The sequence below is a fragment of the Salvelinus fontinalis genome, chromosome 10, assembly GCF_029448725.1.
Source record: "Salvelinus fontinalis isolate EN_2023a chromosome 10, ASM2944872v1, whole genome shotgun sequence".
NCBI lineage: Eukaryota > Metazoa > Chordata > Actinopteri > Salmoniformes > Salmonidae > Salvelinus > Salvelinus fontinalis.
This window is the reverse complement of record NC_074674.1, coordinates 45066423-45091524: the sequence shown is the minus strand read 5'-3', so window position 1 is coordinate 45091524 and position 25102 is coordinate 45066423. Positions and strand designations below refer to the sequence as shown.

General features: G+C 42.2%; 1 protein-coding gene across 4 annotated transcripts; it reads right to left on the bottom strand.

The window, feature by feature from the left end:
• Window positions 1–815: 815 nt before the first annotated feature.
• Window positions 816–17727, bottom strand: LOC129864191 (NEDD4-binding protein 2-like 1). Of its 4 annotated transcripts, XM_055936880.1 has the most exons (6): window positions 17251–17727; window positions 5502–5570; window positions 5190–5317; window positions 3701–3789; window positions 3498–3565; window positions 816–3235 (listed from the first exon to the last, which is right to left on the bottom strand). In XM_055936880.1, the coding sequence occupies exons 1-6, from the start codon at window positions 17322–17324 to the stop codon at window positions 3091–3093; spliced, it is 573 nt and encodes a 190-aa protein (XP_055792855.1). In that variant the 5' UTR covers window positions 17325–17727; the 3' UTR covers window positions 816–3090. The 4 variants fall into 4 exon arrangements, with proteins under 4 accessions (XP_055792855.1, XP_055792857.1, XP_055792856.1 ...); XM_055936882.1 differs by lacking the exon at window positions 5502–5570 and having other exon boundaries at window positions 5190–5418; window positions 17251–17718; XM_055936881.1 differs by lacking the exon at window positions 5502–5570 and having other exon boundaries at window positions 17251–17715.
• Between the last annotated feature and the right edge of the window lie 7375 nt (window positions 17728–25102).

The window sequence follows — 25102 nt, the reverse complement described above, 5'->3', positions numbered from 1 at the left end:
CTTCCAAAATGGTTCTTCAACTATCCCCATAGGAAAACCCTTTTAGGTTCCAGATAGAACCCTTTCGAGTTCCAAATAGAACCCTTTGTGGGGTTCCTGCAGAGGAGGAGAAGAAGAATACGGAAAAAAAGAAGAAGAAGTGGAAGAAAAAGAAGAAGAAAGACTGCTTCTCTACCCGACTGTGCTCGGCCCTCTCCAGGTGAAGAAAAGGAAGTAGAGGAAAAGGAGCAGCCAGTGAACCAGCCACACCATATGCAGAGACATTTATATTCACAAATTAGCATAAAAAACTAATTTTAAAAACTTAGGACTCTGATTATGTTTAAATGTAGAATATTTGCAATCGCTTTAAATCATGTAATAATTGGGACAAAAACAGACAATTTGGGCCTCCCGAGTAGTGCAGGGGTCTAAGGACAGGGGTCTGAGGCATTACTACAGACCCAAGTTTGACCCCTTGCTGTATCACAACCAGCCGTGATCGGGAGTCCCATTGTGCGGGTCACAATTGTCCCAGCGTCGTCCTGGTTAGGGGAGGGTTTGGCCAGGGGGGCTTTACTTAGCTCATTGCACTCTAGTGACTCCTTGTGGTGGGCCGGGCGCCTACAGGCTGACCTTGGTCGTCAGTTGAACAGTGTTTCTTCTGACACATTGGTGCGGCTGGCTTCCGGGTTAAGCGGGCGGGGGTTAAGAAGTGCGGTTTGGCGGGTCATGTTATGGAGGACGCATGACTCGACCTTCGCCTCCCAAGCCCATTGGGGACTTGCAGCGATGAGACAAGATCGAAAAAGGGGGTAAATAAAACACACAAAAACTTTTTTTACAAGGGTTTTCATTTAATTCAACAACATCTGCACAAAGCAACGGGTAGAAAAGCACATGTAAAACAGCTACTAACTCTATACTACCTTACTTGTAAAGCAATATTCTCAAGACAGATTCCATACAAATATTTATGTGATGTAAACATGGATAGAAGGGAGCAGAAAAGAGGTGTGTATTTGTATATTATGTGTCTGAAATATTCCAAAGAAAACTAAACTTTTGTTTTAAAAAAGCTTGGCACTGCAATCCAATATGGAAAGGAAACATTTCCTACAACAGAAGCATTTCTCGCTTAACCACAAAAACAGAAAGTGTTAACAGTTAAGAACCATCAGTGTATTAACAGTTAAGAACCATCAGTGTGTTAACAGTTAAGAACCATCTGAGTGTTAACAGTTAAGAACCATCTGAGTGTTAACTGTTAAGAACCATCTGAGTGTTAACAGTTAAGAACCATCTGTGTGTTAACAGTTAAGAACCATCTGTGTGTTAACAGTTAAGAACCATCAGTGTGTTAACAGTTAAGAACCATCAGTGTGTTAACAGTTAAGAACCATCTGAGTGTTAACTGTTAAGAACCATCAGTGTGTTAACAGTTAAGAACCATCTGAGTGTTAACAGTTAAGAACCATCTGTGTGTTAACAGTTAAGAACCATCTGAGTGTTAACAGTTAAGAACCATCTGAGTGTTAACTGTTAAGAACCATCAGTGTGTTAACAGTTAAGAAACATCTGAGTGTTAACTGTTAAGAACCATCTGTGTGTTAACTGTTAAGAACCATCTGTGTGTTAACAGTTAAGAACCATCAGTGTGTTAACAGTTAAGAACCATCTGTGTGTTAACAGTTAAGAACCATCTGAGTGTTAACTGTTAAGAACCATCAGTGTGTTAACAGTTAAGAACCATCTGAGTGTTAACAGTTAAAGGAAAACTCTACCCAAGTGTTTTATTTTGGTATTTGTTTCATTAGTAAATTGTTGACATAGTCCCAAAATGTTTTGCAAGTCAGCAATCAAGTTTTCAAGATATTTAACTTTCAAAATAGAATAATCATCCCCGTATGAGGCATTTTACATTATATGATGCTGCATTTTGCATCATACAGGGATGATTTCTGTTTTTCTGTAAACGTAGACATGGATTCAATACATATCATGAAAGGTCAGAGCTATAGCGCAATTGAAATTTAAAGGCAATGTCCCCATGTTCGAGGAGACTGGCAAAAAAAGCTTCATGTGTCTATAGCACTGGACTTCTGCGATACGGATTGAATCGAGCCCTTAAAGGAAAATGTGAACGAAACTTCCCATCTCAGGGTCCTTCATGTTCTGACATGAGGAATATATTCTATACAACCTGGAGAAACACCTCGGTGACAATTCAGACAGCACCATTTAGGTGACATTACCAAAGTACCAGGGTACTATAAGGGAACTAGGGTGTGAGGTCCTGAGTTGTATCATCTCATCACAGGTATAGTCACCACACACACACACACACACACACACACACACACACACACACACACACACACACACACACACACACACACACACACACACACACACACACACACACACACACACACACACACACACACACACACACACACACACATCCCTCACCCTAAACCTACCTCCTTACCCTAAAACAGCCAATGTCCTTGTGGGCACGTGGGAAATGTGCCCATGTGGGAGAATGTTCCTTGTTTTACTATCCTTGTGGGGACTTTGGGGGATTGCAGTACCCACAAGGATAGTAACAAACGCACACATGTTATGTTCTTCTATCCTCGTGGGGACCTAAAATTTATTTCCATTCAAAATCCTATTTTCCCTAACCCCTTACCCTAAACCTTTACCTTAACCCTAACCTTAACCTTAACCCATACCAAACCCTAAACCTAACCCTAGCCTTAAACCTAACCACTAACCCCTTACCATTACCCTAATTCTAACCCTTAACCTAACCTCTATGCTTAAAATAGCCATTGTCCTCATGGGGATGTGGGAAATGTAGTTTTCCTTGTGTTACTATCCTTGTGGGGACATTCAGGGATTTTAGGTCCCCACAAGGATAGAAGCACTAACGAATCCACACACACACACACACACACACACACACACACACACACACACACACACACACACACACATAAACACACACACACACACACACACATAAACACACACACACACACACACACACACACACACACACACACACACACAAAAAAAAACAACAACATTGTATTGGTCTCCTGATCACCAGTGGTTCTGCAGTCTCTCTGGGTTTGGCATCCACCTCTCTTTAGACTTGTAGTCATAGATGACGTCCCATATTTTCTTTACGGGCTCATAACCTTCGTTCATCCTCTCTAACACCTCCATGGGGATCTGAGGACACCGTCTGAGAGGGAGGCATACAACGTGTCAACCACTATGCATATGTGTTTGTCATTTGTGTGTGTCATTTGTGTTTGTCATTTGTGTGTGTGTGTGTGTGTGTGTGTGTGTGTGTGTGTGTGTGTGTGTGTGTGTGTGTGTGTGTGTGTGTGTGTGTGTGTGTGTGTGTGTGTGTGTGTGTGTGTGTGTGTGTGTGTGTGTGTAGCAACTTTACATGTCAGATGATACAAGCACAACTGTGCTTTGGTTTCTCTTCTCATCAATACCTGTCGAGAATCTCTAACGGAATGGCAGGGAGGTCCTCAAACTCGATCCAGTAGCCACGGCGAAACGCCTGAAAGAGACAAACACAGTATTGTCATAACAACACGTCCACACACACACACACACATACATTCACATACACACACACATACACACACACACACATACACACACACACACACACACAGGCAAAAGTAGTCCTTACCATTCGGACATAAGGCCACATCTCCCATTTCTGCAGATTGATGTTGTCAATCACGATCGGATGGACTTTTCCTCTGATGGCTTGAAGAACTGCAAGGAGCAACTCATTAACATAACCCTTGAATCAACCTTAATAATATATCAACCAATCAATTAATCCATCACACAATTAATGATCAAATCCACTAATTAATCAATCAACCAATCAATTAATCCATCACACAATTAATGATCAAATCCACAAATGAATCAATCAACCAATCAATTAATCCATCACACAATGAATGGTCAAATTCACGAATTAATCAATCAACCAATCAATTAATCCATCACACAATTAATGGTCAAATTCACGAATTAATCAATCAACCAATCAATTAATCCATCACACAATTAATGATCAAATTCGCTAATTAAACAATCAACCAATCAATTGTTCAATCATACCATTAATAAAACATGAAGAGTTTAATTCCAAAACGCTATATATCCATTTTCAAAAATGATAGTAAATTAGATTTTTTTGTGTTAATAACTTATGAAAGAGATTGGCGTGTTTTTCCCCTCATCTAGTCATGGCATGGGGTTTTTAAAAGACTTGTCTAGTTAAAGAAAGGTTAAATATAAGTTTGTTTTTAAATGACAGACATGTATTAGTTTGAAACCTACCACTAGATGGCGACATTTCAGGGACAAACAATCACTATAGAATAAGGCTAGATTTATGATGAGTTAAATTTATTCACTAAGAAAAAAAGGTGCTAACTAGAACCATACAGGGTCCTTTGGTTTGTCCCCGTAGAGGGTAGAACCCTTTGCAGAGGGTTCTATCTAGAACTCTCTATGTAGGGTTCTTCAAAGAATCCCTTGTACAGTATATGGTTCTACATAGAACCCTCTATGAAACTGTATGTTATTTACATTTCTGTGTAGCATAAAATTAATCAACCAATCAATGTACATGCAAAAACACAGCTATTACAGTTAAACAAACAATTGTGAAAATCTCCCTTCAATAGAGCATGCTGGGAAATATTATATATGGTTGTATGTAGAACCCTTCTTGCCTTCCAAAGAATCATTAAAGAACCCTTTCTTTCAAAAACAGTTCTTATGATGTTAAAGGTTCTAGGTAGAACCCTTTGCCTTACTAAGAACCATTATCTTCCAAAAAGTGTTCTTCTGATTAAAACAGTTCTTCGTAGAACCTTAAAAAAAAACTTTTGGAAGCCTTTTTTCTAAGAGTGTATGTTAAATATACAGCAAACGAACATTCAATTCCAACTATACAATAGATACATAGTGTTTGGAACCAAACCAATTGTAATACACATCTAACATTTATGAATAAAACTAATCTGAGGACAGTAATATTTGACATTTCTGATGAAAAATCACAAATGTGAGAAATTGGTGGATAAATTAATAGATCAATAAATTAATTAATAAATGAATCGTTAAACATATTAACCAATCAACCCTATAACTACCTCTGTTACGGTTCCATTCATGAGCTTCTTGCAGGTATTTCTTGTGGAACCCAACCATCTTCCCGTTCTCCCTGAAGTAGTCGTCTGTGCTGAAGGCTTCTCCAGACCCATACTCCTTCAAGATATCCCTGTAGACACACACACTCACACTCAACATCTACTCAGACAGAACACACACACTCACACTCAACATCTACTCAGACAGAACACACACACTCACACTCAACATCTACTCAAACAGAACACATACACAGCTTGTATAGAGAAGTGTGTGTGTGTGGGGGGGGGGGGGGGGGGGGGGGGTATAGCTACCTTTCTCTTCCAGGGGCACAGGGTTGATAAGACACCGCTCTGTCTACAGCAACGTCTCCTAACTCTGTCCTGGGGACCCCAAATGGATGCACGTTTTGTTTTTTTGGATTGATTTGAATAATCAACTAATCATGAAGCTTTGATCATTTGAATCAGCTGTGTAGTGTTAGGGGGGGAAAAACAGAACGTGTACCCATTGGGGTCCCCAGGACCGAGTTTGGGAAACACTGAGCTAGAGGGTCAGGAGAACTGAGTTTAAAACTACTCTTCTGTTGTTAACTGAACTACAATACCTCTTCTGAAGGAAAGCCTTAACACTCCCCCAGAGATGGAAGAGTCTAGTGACTAGAAACACCTTGCCAATAGAAAGGTTAGGTTTTTGTTCTTAACAGTTTGAATGTCTATGTGGATTGTAATTAGGGTTGAATATTTTCCCGGGGTATTTTACAAATGTTCCATACCGAGAATGAATCACTTTTCACCCGGTAACCCGGTTTTCCCGCCAAAACTGGAAGTGTCATTCAAAAGCATTATAAAGCGTGTAAATCGGCCTACTGTATATGTCTGGATTTGATTAGAGATTTGTCTGAAAATTCAAACCTGATGCTACCTGACTCTGATGAGCCTACATTAAATACATATAATGAGCCCTACATTAAATGCATATAATGAGCCATATATTAAATACATTTATTGAGCCCTACATTAAACACATATAATGAGCCCTATATTAAATGCATATAATGAGCCATATATTAAATACATTTATTGAGCCCTACATTAAACACATATAATGAGCCCTATATTAAATACATTTATTGAGCCCTACATTAAATACATATAATGAGCCATATATTAAATACATTTAATGAGCCCTACATTAAATACATTTAATGAGCCCTACATTAAATACATATTATGAGCCCTACATTAAATACATTTTATGAGCCCTACATTAAATACATTTTATGAGCCCTACATTAAATACATATAATGAGCCCTACATTAAATACATTTTATGAGCCCTACATTAAATACATATAATGAGCCCTACATTAAATACATTTAATGAGCCCTACATTAAATACATTTAATGAGCCCTACATTAAATACATTATCCAACAGGCTACATACATGATATAGGCTACTGCACATTACGCATGACAGAAAACAGAAAAGCCCATAGATGTAGCTAGCAAAATGCTCCCCTGGGTAAATAAATGAAACTAGCTCCAGTAGGCTAATCTTTTTGACTGTGAACTATATTACTGTACCGTATTGTATTACACTGTATTTAAGCACTAAGGCCAGAGGGGGTGTGGTATATGGCCAATATACCACGGCTAAGGGCTGTTCTTAGTCAAGACGCAACGCTGAGTGCCTGGATACAGCCCTTAGCCGTGGTATATTGGCCATATACCACAAACCTCCAAGGTGCATTATTGCTATTATAAACTGGTTACCAACATAATTAGAGCACTAAAAGTAAATGTTTTGTCATACCCGTGGTATACAGTCTGATATCCAGGCTGTATCACATCAGGCCGTGATTGAGAGTCCCATAGGGCGGCGCACAATTGGCCCAGCGTCGTCCAGGTTTGGTCGGGATAGGCCGTCATTGTAAATTAGAATTTGTTCTTAACTGACTTGCCTAGTTAAATAAAGGTTAAATTAAAAAATATATATATACCAGGGCTGTCAGCCAATCAGCATTCAGGGCTCGAACCACCCAGTTTATAATACTGTATATAGACTGGAATTACGCACATCGTTCAAACCATGATAAAGCAGGGAGAGAACATAAATAACAGCTATCGCCTACCATTCGCTCTTCTTTCAAACTACCCTTGAGTTCTATTGGCTGCTGCAGTGGCGGTTCTAGCTTGTATGGCTCCCTGGGTCAACAGGATCAGGGACTGTGGTAAATTGTGTGGTAAATTGGCTTATGCAAATAAGCCATTTACCACACAGGTCTGTCATCATTCACTTTGAACTGGACTGTGTTTACAGGCAGTTGGGCCTGCCATCATTAGCTAATATGGTGACAATGATGTAGGCCGTGTGTAGTGGTTATGATATGGTTTTGCTTTTAAAGGTTTTTTCACTTGGTCACATACAGCTGATGTGTTGTGAATTGAAGTCCACAAATGAAGGGAAAAGGTGAGAGGAGGAGAGCGCATAAGTACGAGAAGAAATACAACGTGGCTGCTACAAAAGTAAACTGTGTTTACCTGTCATCAGTGGTGTATTCATTCCGCCGATTCTGTTGAAAAACGTTTCTTCAACGAAACGGGGATAAACATGCCTGCGTTTGTTCAATAGAAACTCTCGTTTGCAACTGTTGGACCAATGATTACACCGTAGATCAGCTCGATGCAGGCAAGTGTGTGCAAGGCGATTTTGAATGTGTCACTGTCTGTCCATGTGTCACTGTCTTGTCACCTCAAAATGTTCTCTCCACCTGTGTGCACCCATGCTGTAGACTTTGATTGATAGGTGGCTATAGGGACATTTAGAGTATCATGTAGTAGCCTAAACCTGTTGATATTACATTTACCTGGGTGAATGGAATATGAATGACAGTCATCCAATATGCCGTAATAGAAATAAGGCCAATGCTCATGAAGAACAAAAAAGTCCTCCCTCGTCATAAACGTCACCGACCGCCACTGCCTCACTCTGACCATTTGACTTGCCCTAGCAGAGCTGGTGAGGCTGTTTACATGTTATCTAGAGCGTCAGCCTGAAGGGAGGAACTGATAATCAGAGAGAAGTACATGGGAGGGGCTTGAAGTCATCTTATGCACTTGTCTGATAACGTTCGGTTAAAAACACTGTCTGCAGGGAGGAATGCTGCCTCTCACAGTCACCCATAACCTTCATAACATTTTTGTCATTTTAGCAGACGCTCTTATCCAGAGCGACTTACCGGAGCAAGTAGGGTTAAGTGCCTTGCTCAAGGGCACATCGACTGTTTTTTCACCTTTTGTGTCATTTTATTTATTAGTCTTTTTAACAGAGCCTTATGGCTGTTTTTACAATTCTGATCTTATGGTCTTTTGACCAATTACATCAGATATTTGGCCAATAATAGGGCAAAAGCTCAGAATTGGGCTGCACGGGATATCTATATAATCTAGGGTTGAATGGTGTTTCCAGATATAAGTAACGGCGAGAAACCAGTAAATTATAATAAATGATTATTATGAACAGCACGGCATGAAATGGAACTGTTAAATGATATGGAATGTTTAAATGTGGTCTGCATGATGACTCATCAACGCTCAGGGTGGCGACAGACAGCCCATCTCAGTACGGAGCGCAGACAGTCCCTCTCAGGGTGGCGACAGACAGTCCCTCTCAGTATGGAGCGCAGACAGTCCCTCTCAGGGTGGCGACAGACAGCCCATCTCAGTACGGAGCGCAGACAGTCCCTCTCAGGGTGGCGACAGACAGCCCATCTCAGTACGGAGCGCAGACAGTCCCTCTCAGGGTGGCGACAGACAGCCCATCTCAGTATGGAGCGCAGACAGTCCCTCTCAGGGTGGCGACAGACAGCCCATCTCAGTACGGAGCGCAGACAGTCCCTCTCAGGGTGGCGACAGACAGTCCCTCTCAGGGTGACGACAGACAGCCCATCTCAGTATGGAGCGCAGACAGTCCCTCTCAGGGTGGCGACAGACAGTCCCTCTCAGGGTGACGACAGACAGTCCCTCTCAGGGTGACGACAGACAGTCCCTCTCAGGGTGGCGACAGACAGCCCATCTCAGTACGGAGCGCAGACAGTCCCTCTCAGGGTGGCGACAGACAGCCCATCTCAGTACGGAGCGCAGACAGTCCCTCTCAGGGTGGCGACAGACAGTCCCTCTCAGGGTGGCGACAGACAGTCCCTCTCAGGGTGGCGACAGACAGTCCCTCTCAGGGTGGCGACAGACAGCCCATCTCAGTATGGAGCGCAGACAGTCCCTCTCAGGGTGGCGACAGACAGTCCCTCTCAGGGTGGCGACAGACAGTCCCTCTCAGGGTGGCGACAGACAGTCCCTCTCAGGGTGGCGACAGACAGTCCCTCTCAGGGTGACGACAGACAGTCCCTCTCAGGGTGGCGACAGACAGTCCCTCTCAGGGTGACGACAGACAGTCCCTCTCAGGGTGGCGACAGACAGCCCATCTCAGTATGGAGCGCAGACAGTCCCTCTCAGGGTGGCGACAGACAGTCCCTCTCAGGGTGACGACAGACAGCCCATCTCAGTACGGAGCGCAGACAGTCCCTCTCAGGGTGGCGACAGACAGTCCCTCTCAGGGTGACGACAGACAGCCCATCTCAGTATGGAGCGCAGACAGTCCCTCTCAGGGTGGCGACAGACAGTCCCTCTCAGGGTGGCGACAGACAGTCCCTCTCAGGGTGACGACAGACAGTCCCTCTCAGGGTGGCGACAGACAGCCCATCTCAGTATGGAGCGCAGACAGTCCCTCTCAGGGTGGCGACAGACAGCCCATCTCAGTACGGAGCGCAGACAGTCCCTCTCAGTATGGAGCGCAGACAGTCCCTCTCAGGGTGGCGACAGACAGCCCATCTCAGTATGGAGCGCAGACAGTCCCTCTCAGGGTGACGACAGACAGTCCATCTCAGTACGGAGCGCAGACAGTCCCTCTCAGGGTGACGACAGACAGCCCATCTCAGTACGGAGCGCAGACAGTCCCTCTCAGGGTGACGACAGACAGCCCATCTCAGTACGGAGCGCAGACAGTCCCTCTCAGGGTGACGACAGACAGCCCATCTCAGTACGGAGCGCAGACAGTCCCTCTCAGGGTGGCGACAGACAGCCCATCTCAGTATGGAGCGCAGACAGTCCCTCTCAGGGTGGCGACAGACAGCCCATCTCAGTATGGAGCGCAGACAGTCCCTCTCAGGGTGACGACAGACAGCCCATCTCAGTACGGAGCGCAGACAGTCCCTCTCAGGGTGACGACAGACAGTCCCTCTCAGGGTGGCGACAGACAGTCCCTCTCAGGGTGACGACAGACAGCCCATCTCAGTACGGAGCGCAGACAGTCCCTCTCAGGGTGGCGACAGACAGTCCCTCTCAGGGTGACGACAGACAGTCCCTCTCAGGGTGGCGACAGACAGCCCATCTCAGTACGGAGCGCAGACAGTCCCTCTCAGGGTGGCGACAGACAGTCCCTCTCAGGGTGGCGACAGACAGTCCCTCTCAGAGTGGCGACAGACAGCCCATCTCAGTACGGAGCGCAGACAGTCCCTCTCAGGGTGTCGACAGACAGCCCATCTCAGTACGGAGCGCAGACAGTCCCTCTCAGGGTGGCGACAGACAGCCCATCTCAGTACGGAGCGCAGACAGCCCATCTCAGGGTGGCGACAGACAGCCCATCTCAGTATGGAGCGCAGACAGTCCCTCTCAGGGTGGCGACAGACAGCCCATCTCAGGGTGGCGACAGACAGCCCATCTCAGTATGGAGCGCAGACAGTCCCTCTCAGGGTGGCGACAGACAGCCCATCTCAGTACGGAGCGCAGACAGCCCATCTCAGGGTGGCGACAGACAGTCCCTCTCAGGGTGGCGACAGACAGTCCCTCTCAGGGTGGCGACAGACAGTCCCTCTCAGGGTGGCGACAGACAGCCCATCTCAGTACGGAGCGCAGACAGTCCCTCTCAGGGTGGCGACAGACAGTCCCTCTCAGGGTGGCGACAGACAGTCCCTCTCAGGGTGGCGACAGACAGCCCATCTCAGTACGGAGCGCAGACAGTCCCTCTCAGGGTGGCGACAGACAGTCCCTCTCAGGGTGACGACAGACAGCCCATCTCAGTATGGAGCGCAGACAGTCCCTCTCAGGGTGGCGACAGACAGCCCATCTCAGTACGGAGCGCAGACAGTCCCTCTCAGGGTGGCGACAGACAGCCCATCTCAGTACGGAGCGCAGACAGTCCCTCTCAGGGTGGCGACAGACAGTCCCTCTCAGGGTGGCGACAGACAGTCCCTCTCAGGGTGGCGACAGACAGTCCCTCTCAGGGTGACGACAGACAGCCCATCTCAGTATGGAGCGCAGACAGTCCCTCTCAGGGTGGCGACAGACAGTCCTTCTCAGGGTGGCGACAGACAGCCCATCTCAGTACGGAGCGCAGACAGTCCCTCTCAGGGTGACGACAGACAGCCCATCTCAGTACGGAGCGCAGACAGTCCCTCTCAGGGTGGCGACAGACAGCCCATCTCAGTACGGAGCGCAGACAGTCCCTCTCAGGGTGGCGACAGACAGCCCATCTCAGTACGGAGCGCAGACAGTCCCTCTCAGGGTGGCGACAGACAGTCCCTCTCAGGGTGGCGACAGACAGTCCCTCTCAGGGTGGCGACAGACAGCCCATCTCAGTACGGAGCGCAAACTTCACAGACCTAGCATCTCATCATGGTAACTTTTTTTCTTGCGACAGGAAGGCCTGCATTTCCTGTAGCATAGTCTATGCTACAGTAATATAAAGACCAAACGTGCATCTAATTTACCCATCTCCATCTGGTTTTCAGGGGTCACAGTTTTTTTTTTTTACTGTAAAGATGTTTGTTTTTTATTGCAGCTGCAGAGTTTTAAAACAGCCTTTTACTTGAATATTGTTGCTTTAAATCAGTGTGTCAGCACTCTCACAGTCTTTCTCTCTCTCTCCATCAACTCCATTCAAATTGCATCCAAAATAGATAACCCTGTTCTAGATTGATATATAGCCATATATATAGATGTCCTATAGCCATATATATAGATGTCCTATAGCCATATACATAGATGTCCTATAGCCATATACATAGATGTCCTATAGCCATATATATAGATGTCCTATAGCCATATATATAGATGTCCTATAGCCATATATATAGATGTCCTATAGCCATATATATAGATGTCCTATAGCCATATATATAGATGTCCTATGGCCATATACATAGATGTCCTATAGCCATATATATAGATGCCCTATAGCCATATACATAGATGTCCTATAGCCATATATATAGATGTCCTATAGCCATATATATAGATGTCCTATAGCCATATACATAGATGTCCTATAGCCATATATATATATGCCCTATAGCCATATACATAGATGTCCTATAGCCATATATATAGATGTCCTATAGCCATATATATAGATGTCCTATAGCCATATATATAGATGTCCTATAGCCATATACATAGATGTCCTATAGCCATATATATAGATGCCCTATAGCCATATACATAGATGTCCTATAGCCATATATATAGATGTCCTATAGCCATATATATAGATGTCCTATAGCCATATACATAGATGTCATATAGCCATATATATAGATGCCCTATAGCCATATACATAGATGCCCTATAGCCATATATATAGATGCCCTATAGCCATATACATAGATGTCCTACAGCCATATATATAGATGTCCTATAGCCATATATATAGATGTCCTATAGCCATATATATAGATGTCCTATAGCCATATATATAGATGTCCTATAGCCATATATATAGATGTCCTATAGCCATATATATAGATGTCCTATAGCCATATACATAGATGTCCTATAGCCATATACATAGATGTCCTATAGCCATATACATAGATGTCCTATAGCCATATACATAGATGTCCTATAGACATATATATAGATGTCCTATAGCCATATACATAGATGTCCTATAGCCATATACATAGATGTCCTATAGCCATATACATAGATGTCCTATAGCCATATACATAGATGTCCTATAGACATATATATAGATGTCCTATAGCCATATATATAGATGTCCTATAGCCATATACATAGATGTCCTATAGCCATATATATAGATGTCCTATAGCCATATATATAGATGTCCTATAGCCATATACATAGATGTCCTATAGCCATATATATAGATGTCCTATAGCCATATATATAGATGTCCTATAGCCATATACATAGATGTCCTATAGCCATATATATAGATGTCCTATAGCCATATATATAGATGTCCTATAGCCATATATATAGATGTCCTATAGCCATATATATAGATGTCCTATAGCCATATATATAGATGTCCTATAGCCATATATATAGATGTCCTATAGCCATATATATAGATGTCCTATAGCCATATATATAGATGTCCTATAGCCATATATATAGATGTCCTATAGCCATATATATAGATGTCCTATAGCCATATATATAGATGTCCTATAGCCATATATATAGATGTCCTATAGCCATATATATAGATGTCCTATAGCCATATATATAGATGTCCTATAGCCATATATATAGATGTCCTATAGCCATATATATAGATGTCCTATAGCCATATATATAGATGTCCTATAGCCATATATATAGATGTCCTATAGCCATATATATAGATGTCCTATAGCCATATATATAGATGTCCTATAGCCATATATATAGATGTCCTATAGCCATATACATAGATGTCCTATAGCCATATATATAGATGTCCTATAGCCATATATATAGATGTCCTATAGCCATATACATAGATGTCCTATAGCCATATACATAGATGTCCTACAGCCATATATATAGATGTCCTATAGCCATATATATAGATGTCCTATGGCCATATACATAGATGTCCTATAGCCATATATATAGATGTCCTATGGCCATATACATAGATGTCCTATAGCCATATATATAGATGTCCTATAGCCATATATATAGATGTCCTATGGCCATATACATAGATGTCCTATAGCCATATACATAGATGTCCTATAGCCATATACATAGATGTCCTATGGCCTACCTTTCAGGTAATACATTCAATGCAGTATTAGTCTTATATTTACCTAATGGATTATGGGTTATGTATATAATACGCTTCTAACTTATAGCCTGTCTCTCTCCTTCTCTGTTGACCTCTCTCCTTCTCTCCTGGCCTCTCTCCTTAAAAAAGGCTCCTTAGCTCTTGGAGTCCAATTTAGGAAAAGCTAGACTAGAATAGTTTGCTGGACATAATTTTTTGACGCATTTCTTATACCAATAGACTATTTGAAGAGGGAGGCAAGCTTCATTGTAATCAGACGGCTGATATAAATACTATGCTGCCAGTCTCTTTTGGCTAAGAGTTGAGGAGAGACTGACTGCATCACTTCTTATTTTTATAAGAAACATGAATGTGTTGAAAATCCCAAATTGTTTGCATAGTCAACTTACACACAGCTCTGACACACACACTTACCCCACCAGACATGCCACCAGGGGTCTTTTCACAGTCCCCAAATCCAGAACAAATTCAAGAAAGTGTACAGTATTATATAGAGCCGCTATTGCAACGAACCTGGTTCCATCTCATAGTGCTCAAATGAACAGCAAACCTGGTTTAAAAAAAACAACAGATAAAGCAACACCTCACAACGCCTCTCCCCTATTTGACATAGATAGTTTCTGTGTATGTATTGATATGTAGGCTACGTGTGCCGTTTTTAAATGTATGTAGTTCTGTCCTTGAGCTGTTCTTGTCTATTAATATTCTGCCCTATGTCATGTTTCATGTTTTGGTTGGGCCAAGGAATATTAGCTGCTGCTTTTGCAACAGCTAATGGGGATCCTAATAAATATCAAAATACCCAAAAATACTAAGCTCTTGTTTGCTGAATGTTAAATACAGCAGCCAATAGAACTCACAGGTAGTTTCAAAGAAGAGTGAACGCGCGATTGCGGTAGGCTATAGCAGTTATTTATTCAGACCCATAACCATTTAATCTTCGTGAATGCGCGTCTAATGTATAGAGAAGTGAAAGCCTTCTCCATCGAATTATAGTCCTATATTATTCAAGCATGTCATCAGAATGATGAAGATATGGACAACAAACATTATTTCATTTAACTGTTGAAAGCAAGGAAGGAATGAGGCAATATAGAGAGAGAAAGAGGAGGTAGCCTAATAACAGGGGAAATATTATTTCAAAATATATATATATACTCGGTAGCCTTTACTTGTAACTTTGTAGGCCGCATGTGCTGCAACAGAATCGCGTGTTCTCTCCCTGCTTTATCATAGTTTGAACGAGGTGCATAATTCCAGTCCTTATAATACAGTATAATACAATACAGTACAATAATACAGTTTATACTCAAAAAGATTAGCCTAGCGAAGCTTGTTTCATTTATTTACGCAAGAGAGCATAGCCACATCTATGTGCTTTTATGTATTTTTTTCTGTGGCGCGTAATGTTTTGTCGGGAAAAAAGTGGGAGAAAAGTGATTTCTTCTCAGGATTTGTAAAATACCAAATATTTAACCCTCGTAGCCATGTCCGAATATCCATACTTGCGTCCTAAATAGTTGGCCATTTGAGTATCCTAAAAAAAAAACGTTTTACAATAGGCTATGTGACATTTCGAAAATGGTCCCGTGTGGCTCAGTTGGTAGAGCATGGCGCTTGCAACGCCAGAGTTGTGGGTTCAATTCCCACGGGGGGACCAGGGTTCAATTCCCACGGGGGGACCAGGATGAATATGTATGAACTTTCCAATTTGTAAGTCGCTCTGGATAAGAGCGTCTGCTAAATGACTTAAATGTATAGTTTAAATGCCAAGATGTCATACTCATTTTGGCTTTGACAACAGTTGATAATCAGATATGGGAATATGCTATCGAAATTAACCAGTAACACCAAAACACCGCAATTGCGCATGAAGCGTTCTCTCTATGCCACAATATAACGTTTTATAGTAGCCTAGGGTTTAATTGCAGGAGGTTATACTAATTTCGGCTCTTCATCTGTATATGTATAGTAGAATTCGATGAACACGTTTCCACAATACATTGGAAGAGGTGGGCTGCAATTGATAGGTCCTAGTTCTCTCCAAGTAGCCAAACAACAAAACCAGGCTACTTAATTGGGAAGACGCCAATCGTGATGCTTCTGTGGTGGTGTTCTAATGTAGGCCAAGGAGTTGGTTTCTCCTTTAAATTCTACGGAGTATTGCATTGTGGGCCACATCTTTGAAAACAGAGGTATTTTTAATCATCAAATCAAATGTATTTATAAAGCCCTTCTTACATCAGCTGATATCTCAAAGTGCTGTACAGAAACCCAGCCTAAAACCCCCAAACAGCAAGCAATGCAGGTGTAGAAGCACAGTGGCGTGGAAAAACTCCCTAGAAAGGCCAGAACCTAGGAAGAAACCTAGAGAGGAACCAGCCTATGAGGGGTGGCCAGTCCTCCTCTGGCTGTGCCGGGTGGAGATTATAACGGAACATGGCCAAGATGTTCAAATGTTCATAGATTACCAGCAGGGTCAAATAATAATAATCACAGTGGTTGTTGAGGGTGCAACAGGTCAGCACCTCAGGAGTAGTTAGATTAATTATTATTATTTATTTTTTATTTTTTTACAAATACATGTAAAGCTGATCAATAGGCTACGTCAATACTGGTGTCTAAGACAATTTTCCCCTCAGGGACAGTTCATCCTATCCTATATTTAAAAATAATTTACAGAAGCTATATCAATGTAGTCTGTGCTATAAATGAACCAACATATCCTGTACAAGCTTTACATTTGACCAAATCCTACAAAAAATATGCTAATCAAGGATAGGATGGAGAACAATTCACAGTACATATTTAAAACTATTTATTTTGATAACGGTAAATCTAATTGTTTATTTCAGCAATGTATTTATTATCATCAAGCTAAACGACTTTTTTTTATCCTCCTCGTACGATATAAAAAAAAGTTTACCTTGCCCGAGTTGACTTCCCTGATCCGGGGAGTCCTCTGAGAATTATGATATGCCTTGTCCTCTTTCTCCCCATTTTCAGTTCGTTCACCGTCACAACTACTTTATAATAATCCTTATATCCAATTGATTACACCTTTCTGATGGTAACACCGTTGACTGGTCGAGAGCTCCAACGTCTGTCTTTATAGTAACGTCTACTAGAATAGCCTACTGATCACCCAATAGTTGCCTACCGACCCAACCGCAGGAAACCGTGGTACTTTCCTGTCACGCCAGGCGTTGCTCCAGCGATTCATTGCATGATGTTGATGATGATGATTGACAGTTTTAGATGTACGAGGTTGAGGAATAACAGTATTTCAAAGGTTGATTTGTTTTTGTGAACACATAATAAAATGCCTCAAAAACAACATGCTAGGTAGGCTATATGTAGCATAAATGTAAAACAATTAAATATGGACAGCCTAAACTGAAAGCTTTACACGTTCATTTAAGCCTTATTGTTAAAAAAAAAACATTGCAAGTCTATATATTTTTGTTACATAGCCTTTAAAAAACGTTATTGAAGGGAGAGATTTTCAGATGCTTTGGGGAGCTGGGCAGCGACTACAGAAACTACAGTTTTAAAAAAGCAAAGAAAAAACATTTTACTCAAAAGAGAAGCGCAGCAGGTCTTCATCACGAGACGTTCCATTCCTCTTGGCGTTGGTCCCAGCGGTTTATTTATTTATAAACAAATGATTTCACCTTTATTTAACCAGGTAGGACAGTTGAGAACAAGTTCTCATTTACACATGCAACCTGGCCAAGATAAAGCCAAGCAGTTCGACACATACAGCAACACAGAGTTGCACATGGAATAAACAAACATACAGTCAATAATACAGTAAGGGGAAAAAGTATATATACAGTGTGTGCAAATGAGGTAAGATAAGGGAGGTAAGGCAACAAAATAGGCCATAGTGGTGAGGTAATTACGATATAGCAATTAAACACTGGAGTGATAGATGTGCAGAAGATGAATGTGCAAGTAGAGATGCTGGTGTGCAAAGGAGAAAAATAAATAAATACAGTATTGGGATGAGGTAGTTGGATGGGCTATGTACAGCTGCTCTGACAGCTGGTGAGGGAGATAAGTGTCTCCAGTTTCAGAGATTTTTGCAGTTCGTTCCAGTCATTGGCAGCAGAGAATTGGAAGGAAAGGCGGACAAAGGAGGAATTGACTTTGAGGGTGACCAGTGAAATATACCTGCTGGAGCGCGTACTGCGGGTGGGTGCGGCTATGGTGACCAGTGAACTGAGATAAGGCGGGGCTTTACCTAGCAAAGACTTGTAGATGACCTGGAGACAGTGGGTTTTGCAACAAGTATGAAGCGAGGGCCAGCTGACGAGAGCATACAGGTCGCAGTGGTGGGTAGTATATGGGGTTTTGGTGACAAAACGGACGGCACTGTGATAGACTGCATCCAATTTGTTGAGTAGAGTGTTGGAGGCTATTTTGTAAATGACATCGCCGAAGTCAAGAATCGGTAGGATAGTCAGTTTTACGAGGGCATGTTTGGCAGCATGAGTGAAGGATGCTTTGTTGCGAAATAGGAAGCCGATTCTAGATGTCATTTTGGATTGGAGATGCTTAATGTGGGTCTGTAAGGAGAGTTCACTGTCTAACCAGACACCTAGGTATTTGTAGTTGTCCACATATTCTAGGTCAGAGTAGAGTAGTGATGCTCTACGGGCGGGCAGGTGCGGGCAGCGACCGGTTGAAGAGCATGCATTTAGTTTAACTTGCATTTAAGAGCAGTTGGAGGCCACGGAAGGGGAGTTGTATGGCATTGAAGCTCGTCTGGAGGTTAGTTAACTTCTATAGGGTAGGGGGCAGCATTCTGAATGTTGGATGAAATGCATGCCCAAATTAAACTTCCTGCTTCTCGGGCCCAGAAGATATGATATGCATATAACTAGTAGATTTGGATAGAAAACACTCTAAAGTTTCCAAAACTGTTAAAATAGTGTCTGTGAGTATAACAGAACTGATTTGGCAGGCGAAAACCTGAGAAAAATCCATTCAGCTGATGTCACAAAGTACTGTACAGAAACCCAGCCTAAAACCCCAAACAGCAAGCAATGCAGGTGTAGAAGCACGGTGGCTAGGAAAATATTCATAGATTACCAGCATGGTCAAATAATAATAATCACAGTGTTTGTTGAGGGTGCAACTGGTCAGCACCTCAGGAGTAAATGTCATTTGGCTTTTCATAGCCAATCATTCAGAGTATATCTACCGCTCCTGCTGTCTCTAGAGAGTTGATAACAGCAGGTCTGGGACAGGTAGCACGTCCGGTGAACAGGTCAGGGTTCCATAGCCGCAGGCAGAACAGTTGAAACTGGAGTAGCAGCAGGGCCAGGTGGACTGGGGACAGCAAGGAGTCATCAGGCCAGGTAGTCCTGAGGCATGGTCCAAGGGCTCAGGTCCTCCGAGAGAGAGAAAGAAAGAAAGAAAGAAAGAAAGAAAGAAAGAAAGAAAGAAAGAGAGAGAGAGAGAGAAAGAGAAAAGGATACAGAATTAAAGAGAGCATACTTAATTTCACACAGGACACCGGATAAGACAGGAGAAATACTCCAGATATAACAGACTGACCCTAGCCCCCCGACACATAAACTACTGCAGTATAAACACTGGAGGCTGAGACCGGAGGGGTCCGGAGACACTGTGGCCTCGTCCAACGACGAGGCCACAGGATATACCCCCGGACAGGGCCAAACAGGCAGGATATAACCCCACACACTTTGCCAAAGCACAGCCCTCACACCTCTAGAGGGATTTCTTCAACCACCAACTTACCATCCTAAGACAAGGCCGATTATAGCAAACAAAGATCTCAGCCACGGCACAACCCAAGGGGGGGCGCCAACCCAGACAGGAAGACCACGTGAGTGACTCAACCCACTCAAGTGACGCACCCTTCCTAGGGACGGCATGAAAGAGCACCAGTAGAACAGTGACTCAGCCCCTGTAATAGGGTTAGAGGCAGAGAATCCTAGTGGAGAAAGGGGAACTTCCCAGATGTTGTCAGTTTCAGTTTAAAGGCCCCAAACAGTCATTCTGATTCACATGTAAAATATCCTTTTGAGTAACTAAAATATCACCCATAATATTGGTTGTGGATAGAAATGCTCAAAATGACCTTTTCTCTCATTGCTAACTAACAGGAAGTTTGAAAAGACAGGCTGAGTTGGCGGGGAGCTTACACCACATTCGGGAAGTATTCAGACTCCTTCTTGTCCTTTTCCACATTTTATTACATTACAGCCTTATTGTCACGACTTCTGCCGAAGTCGGTCCCTCTCCTTGTTCGGGCGGCGTTCGGCGGTCGACGTCACCGACCTTCTAGCCATCACTGATCCTCTTTTCGTTTTCCTTTGGTTTTGTCTTCCTTCACACCTGGTTCCAATCCCATCAATTACATGTTGTGTATTTAACCCTCTGTTCCCCCTCATGTCCTTGTCGGTGATTGTTTGTTGTAAGTGCACGTCTGTACTGGTGTGCGTTGGGTTATGTACCCCTTTATTTTATTGTTCTGTTTTCCGGTGGGTTTTTGTAAATAAACTGCGCCGTTGGATACACAGTGATTGCTCTGACTTCTCTGCTGCCAGTGGATACACAGTGATTGCTCTGACTTCTCTGCTGCCAGTGGATACACAGTGATTGCTCTGACTTCTCTGCCACCAGTGGATACACAGTGATTGCTCTGACTTCTCTGCCACCAGTGGATACACAGTGATTGCTCTGACTTCTCTGCTGCCAGTGGATACACAGTGATTGCTCTGACTTCTCTGCTGCCAGTGGATACACAGTGATTGCTCTGACTTCTCTGCCACCAGTGGATACACAGTGATTGCTCTGACTTCTCTGCCACCAGTGGATACACAGTGATTGCTCTGATTTCTCTGCTGCCAGTTCGCACCCACTTACACTTATTCTAAAATCGATTACATGATTTTTTCCTTCATCGATCTACACACAATACCCCATAATGACAAGGCAAAAACATATGTAAATATAGTTTTTGCATATGTTCTAAAAATAAACAACTGAAATTGAGCTCAGGTGCATCCTGTTTCCATTGTATCCTGTTTCTACAACTTGATTGAAGTCCCCCTGTGGTAAATTCAATTGATTGGACATGATTTGAAAAGGCACACACACCGGTCGACAGTGCATGTCAGAGCAAAAACCAAGCCATGAGGTCGAAGGAATTGTCCGTAGAGCTCCGAGACAGGATTGTGTTGAGGCACAGATCTGAGAAAGTGTACCAAAAAATGTCTGAAGCATTGAAAGGACCCCAAGAACACAGTGGCCTCCATCATTCTTAAATGGAAGAGGTATGGAACCACCAAGACTACGACACAAAGTGTGGCATGACTATGAAAATTACAGTATTCTCAATCAGGGTAGGATGGAGAAGAAGCTGCCATTTCTTTTTAAAGGTCAGGTAGTTCTGACAGAAGAACAAACACAACAATCCAGCTGTATTTTGTCGGGTTCACCTAGGGGTCATAAAAATGGTTGTACCCAAATGTTTGATGTATTAGAAAAAATGCATTATGGTTATGTTTTATTAATATAAGGGGAGGGGTTAAAAGACCCCTCCCTCCTTACATTTATAGGGTTTTAGACTACTGATTAACAATAGATATAGTCATTGTAGAAGTTTAGTATTGTTTTTCATTTGTATTTCTCTCTCTCTGCCTCATTATAAAGAGGCCCTTAGACAGAACTCTGCAGGGGAGTGAAGGAGATAAGACTAGGTAAACATTCCACAATAGGTCAACTTTGGGGGAAGGGGACATTTACTGCTAAGTGTTTAGCTAACAATAAAGGCCCTGTTTATACAGCTTTTTAGGCATGGTTTTGGTCCCAGGAGTAGAGGATGATGATATAGGCAGTGACATCACCAGGGCGCAACTTAGGGTTTAATAAAACCACTGGAGACCTTTTGGTGGGGGCAGAACTTACTCAGAAACATGCGTCTATGTTTGTTATGGGATTTTTGTGTTTAATGACTAAAACATGTATACATTTGACTTAGATGTTACTGTATGAATGAAACTTATTATAATCATAATGCTGAATGTAATGTGTTCCTTATTAGAAAGAATGGAGTTATCTTCAGACAGGCTGGAATGCTGTGTTCCTTCCAGGACATTCTGTCTCTACCCAGGGAGGGGAGAGACCTTGGGTTGGTTGCAGATAGTTTAACAGGTGGCAGACAACGTAATGAGTCTGTGAACTGTATTGCCATTGTATTCTAGAGGAGGATGGACATTAAAACCTATGACATCATCTTTATTATATAACCTGATGTAAATTGTACTATGATTCAGTACTCTCGAGAATAAATGCTATTGATTAATTGATTTTAAGACTGGTTTCTGTCCATTTAATGCTGATAATTATCTTACAAATTCTTATTTATGGGCAGAGTGTTTTAATTGAATTGGTTGATAAACAGGAATTAAAATTCCTTTAACAATGTTCCCGTTTGTCAACTTCTGTCTGCAATTGCATTAATAAAGGTTTTTGAATGATTTAATTAAAGATATTGTCATAATGCTAATTTCACCAGTGAATCAATGATCGACAAAGAAGGACGTAAGGAACGAACCCTAACAATTTTCTTCTTCCTTAATTAGATGTGATGTGAAATGATATTCATCCCACCATGTCACAACAGCAGCTTCAGTCAGCACCCTTTTGCTCTTGTCACTGCAAGGCAGGACACAACCATCCCTGCTGTTATTACTCTCCCCACTCTACAGCTGACAGGCCAAGAGACCAGTCCAAGTAGAAAACTATTAATACTCTCCCCACTGTACAGCTGACAGGCCAAGAGACCAGTCCAAGTAGAAAACTATTAATACTCTCCCCACTGTACAGCTGACAGGCCAAGAGACCAGTCCAAGTAGAAAACTATTAATACTCTCCCCACTGTACAGCTGACAGGCCAAGAGACCAGTCCAAGTAGAAAACGAGTATTACTCTCCCCACTGTACAGCTGACAGGCCAGGAGACCAGTCCAAGTAGAAAACGAGTATTACTCTCCCCACTGTACAGCTGACAGGCCAGGAGACCAGTCCAAGTAGAAAACTATTAATACTCTCCCCACTGTACAGCTGACAGGCCAAGAGCCCAGTCCAAGTAGAAAACGAGTATTACTCTCCCCACTGTACAGCTGACAGGCCAAGAGCCCAGTCCAAGTAGAAAACTATTAATACTCTCCCCACTGTACAGCTGACAGGCCAATTGTCATATAGATTACTATTATTGAATTTTCATGTGGGCGTGGATATTGGAAATTTAATCAAAGACTGTTGGATGACAACTTGTTTTTATCTAGGGCAGAATCATTTATAACTGACTTTCTCCTCCATAACATAGGTACAGATCCCTTTATCGTATGGGACACTTTTAAATGTGCCTTTAGAGGCCATGCAATACAAAACTCATCTTTATAAAAAATCTATTGAGTTTAAAAGTGTCCATACTAACAAAGGAAATGGAAGCTCTATCAGAACAGATGAAAAGCAATAAATAACTGTACCATGGAGGCTCAGAATACGTTAGAGGAAAGACCAAAAGAAATGGAGGAAAATATTAAAGAAAGATCAAGGGTAATATATTATAAAAAATAAATAAAACTAGATGGAATATGGAGGAAAATGCATATTTTTTTCTTCAATTTCAGCATAGAAATGCTACCAAAAAGGAATTTACTGAAACTTGTCACAAAACAGGTAGGTTAGCAGTAAAACCTTGAAATCAGCCCTTGCCTTAACAGGAAGCCAGTGTAGAGAGGCTAGCACTGGAGTAATATGATACATTTTTTTGGTTCTAGTCAAGATTCTAGCAGCCATGTTTAGCACAAACTGAAGTTAATTTAGTGCTTTATCCGGGTAGCTGGAAAGGAGAGCATTGCAGTAGTCTAACCTAGAAGTGACAAAAGCATGGATGAGTTTTTCTGCATCATTTTTGGACAGAAAATGTCGGATTTTTGCAATGTTACGTAGATGGAAAAAAGCTGTCCTTGAAACAGTCTTGATGTGTTCGTCAAAAGAGAGATCAGGGTCCAGAGTAACGCCGAGGTCCTTTACAGTTTTATTTGAGACGACTGTACAACCATCAAGATTAATTGTCAGATTCAACAGAAGATCTCTTTGTTTCTTGGGACCTAGGACTAGCATCTCTGTTTTGTCCGAGTTTAAAAGTAGAACATTTTCAGCCATGCACTTCCTTTTGTCTGAAACACAAGTTTCCAGGGAGGGCAATTTTGGGGCTTCACCATGTTTCATCGAAATGGAAAGCTGTGTGTCATCCGCATAGCAGTGAAAGTTAACATTATGTTACCGAATGACATCACCAAGAGGTAAAACATATAGTGAAAACAATAGTGGTCCTAAAACGTTACGTTAAATTGCATTTTATTTGGAATGGCAAGCCAGACAAAATTAAACAAGCCTATTTAAATAATGAATATGAATTCGGAGGGAAGAAGTTATTAAATATTAAAGCATTATACCTCTCACTAAAGTCATCAGTCATACAAAAGTTATACTAAAATCCGAACTGGTTCTCCAGCAGATTAGTAGGAATGTCTCACCCCATGTCCAAGAATGGCCTTTTTCCCTTTATTCAGATTACAACATCTCACTTTCGGTTATTTGAAAATGAAATAATCTCCAAAAAATAGATAATTTTAAAACAAACCATAGAAAATGATTTGGAATTTCAGTTTAATCCACCAGAAAAGACAGAACAAATAGTACACCAAATATTATGGTTAAACTCAAATA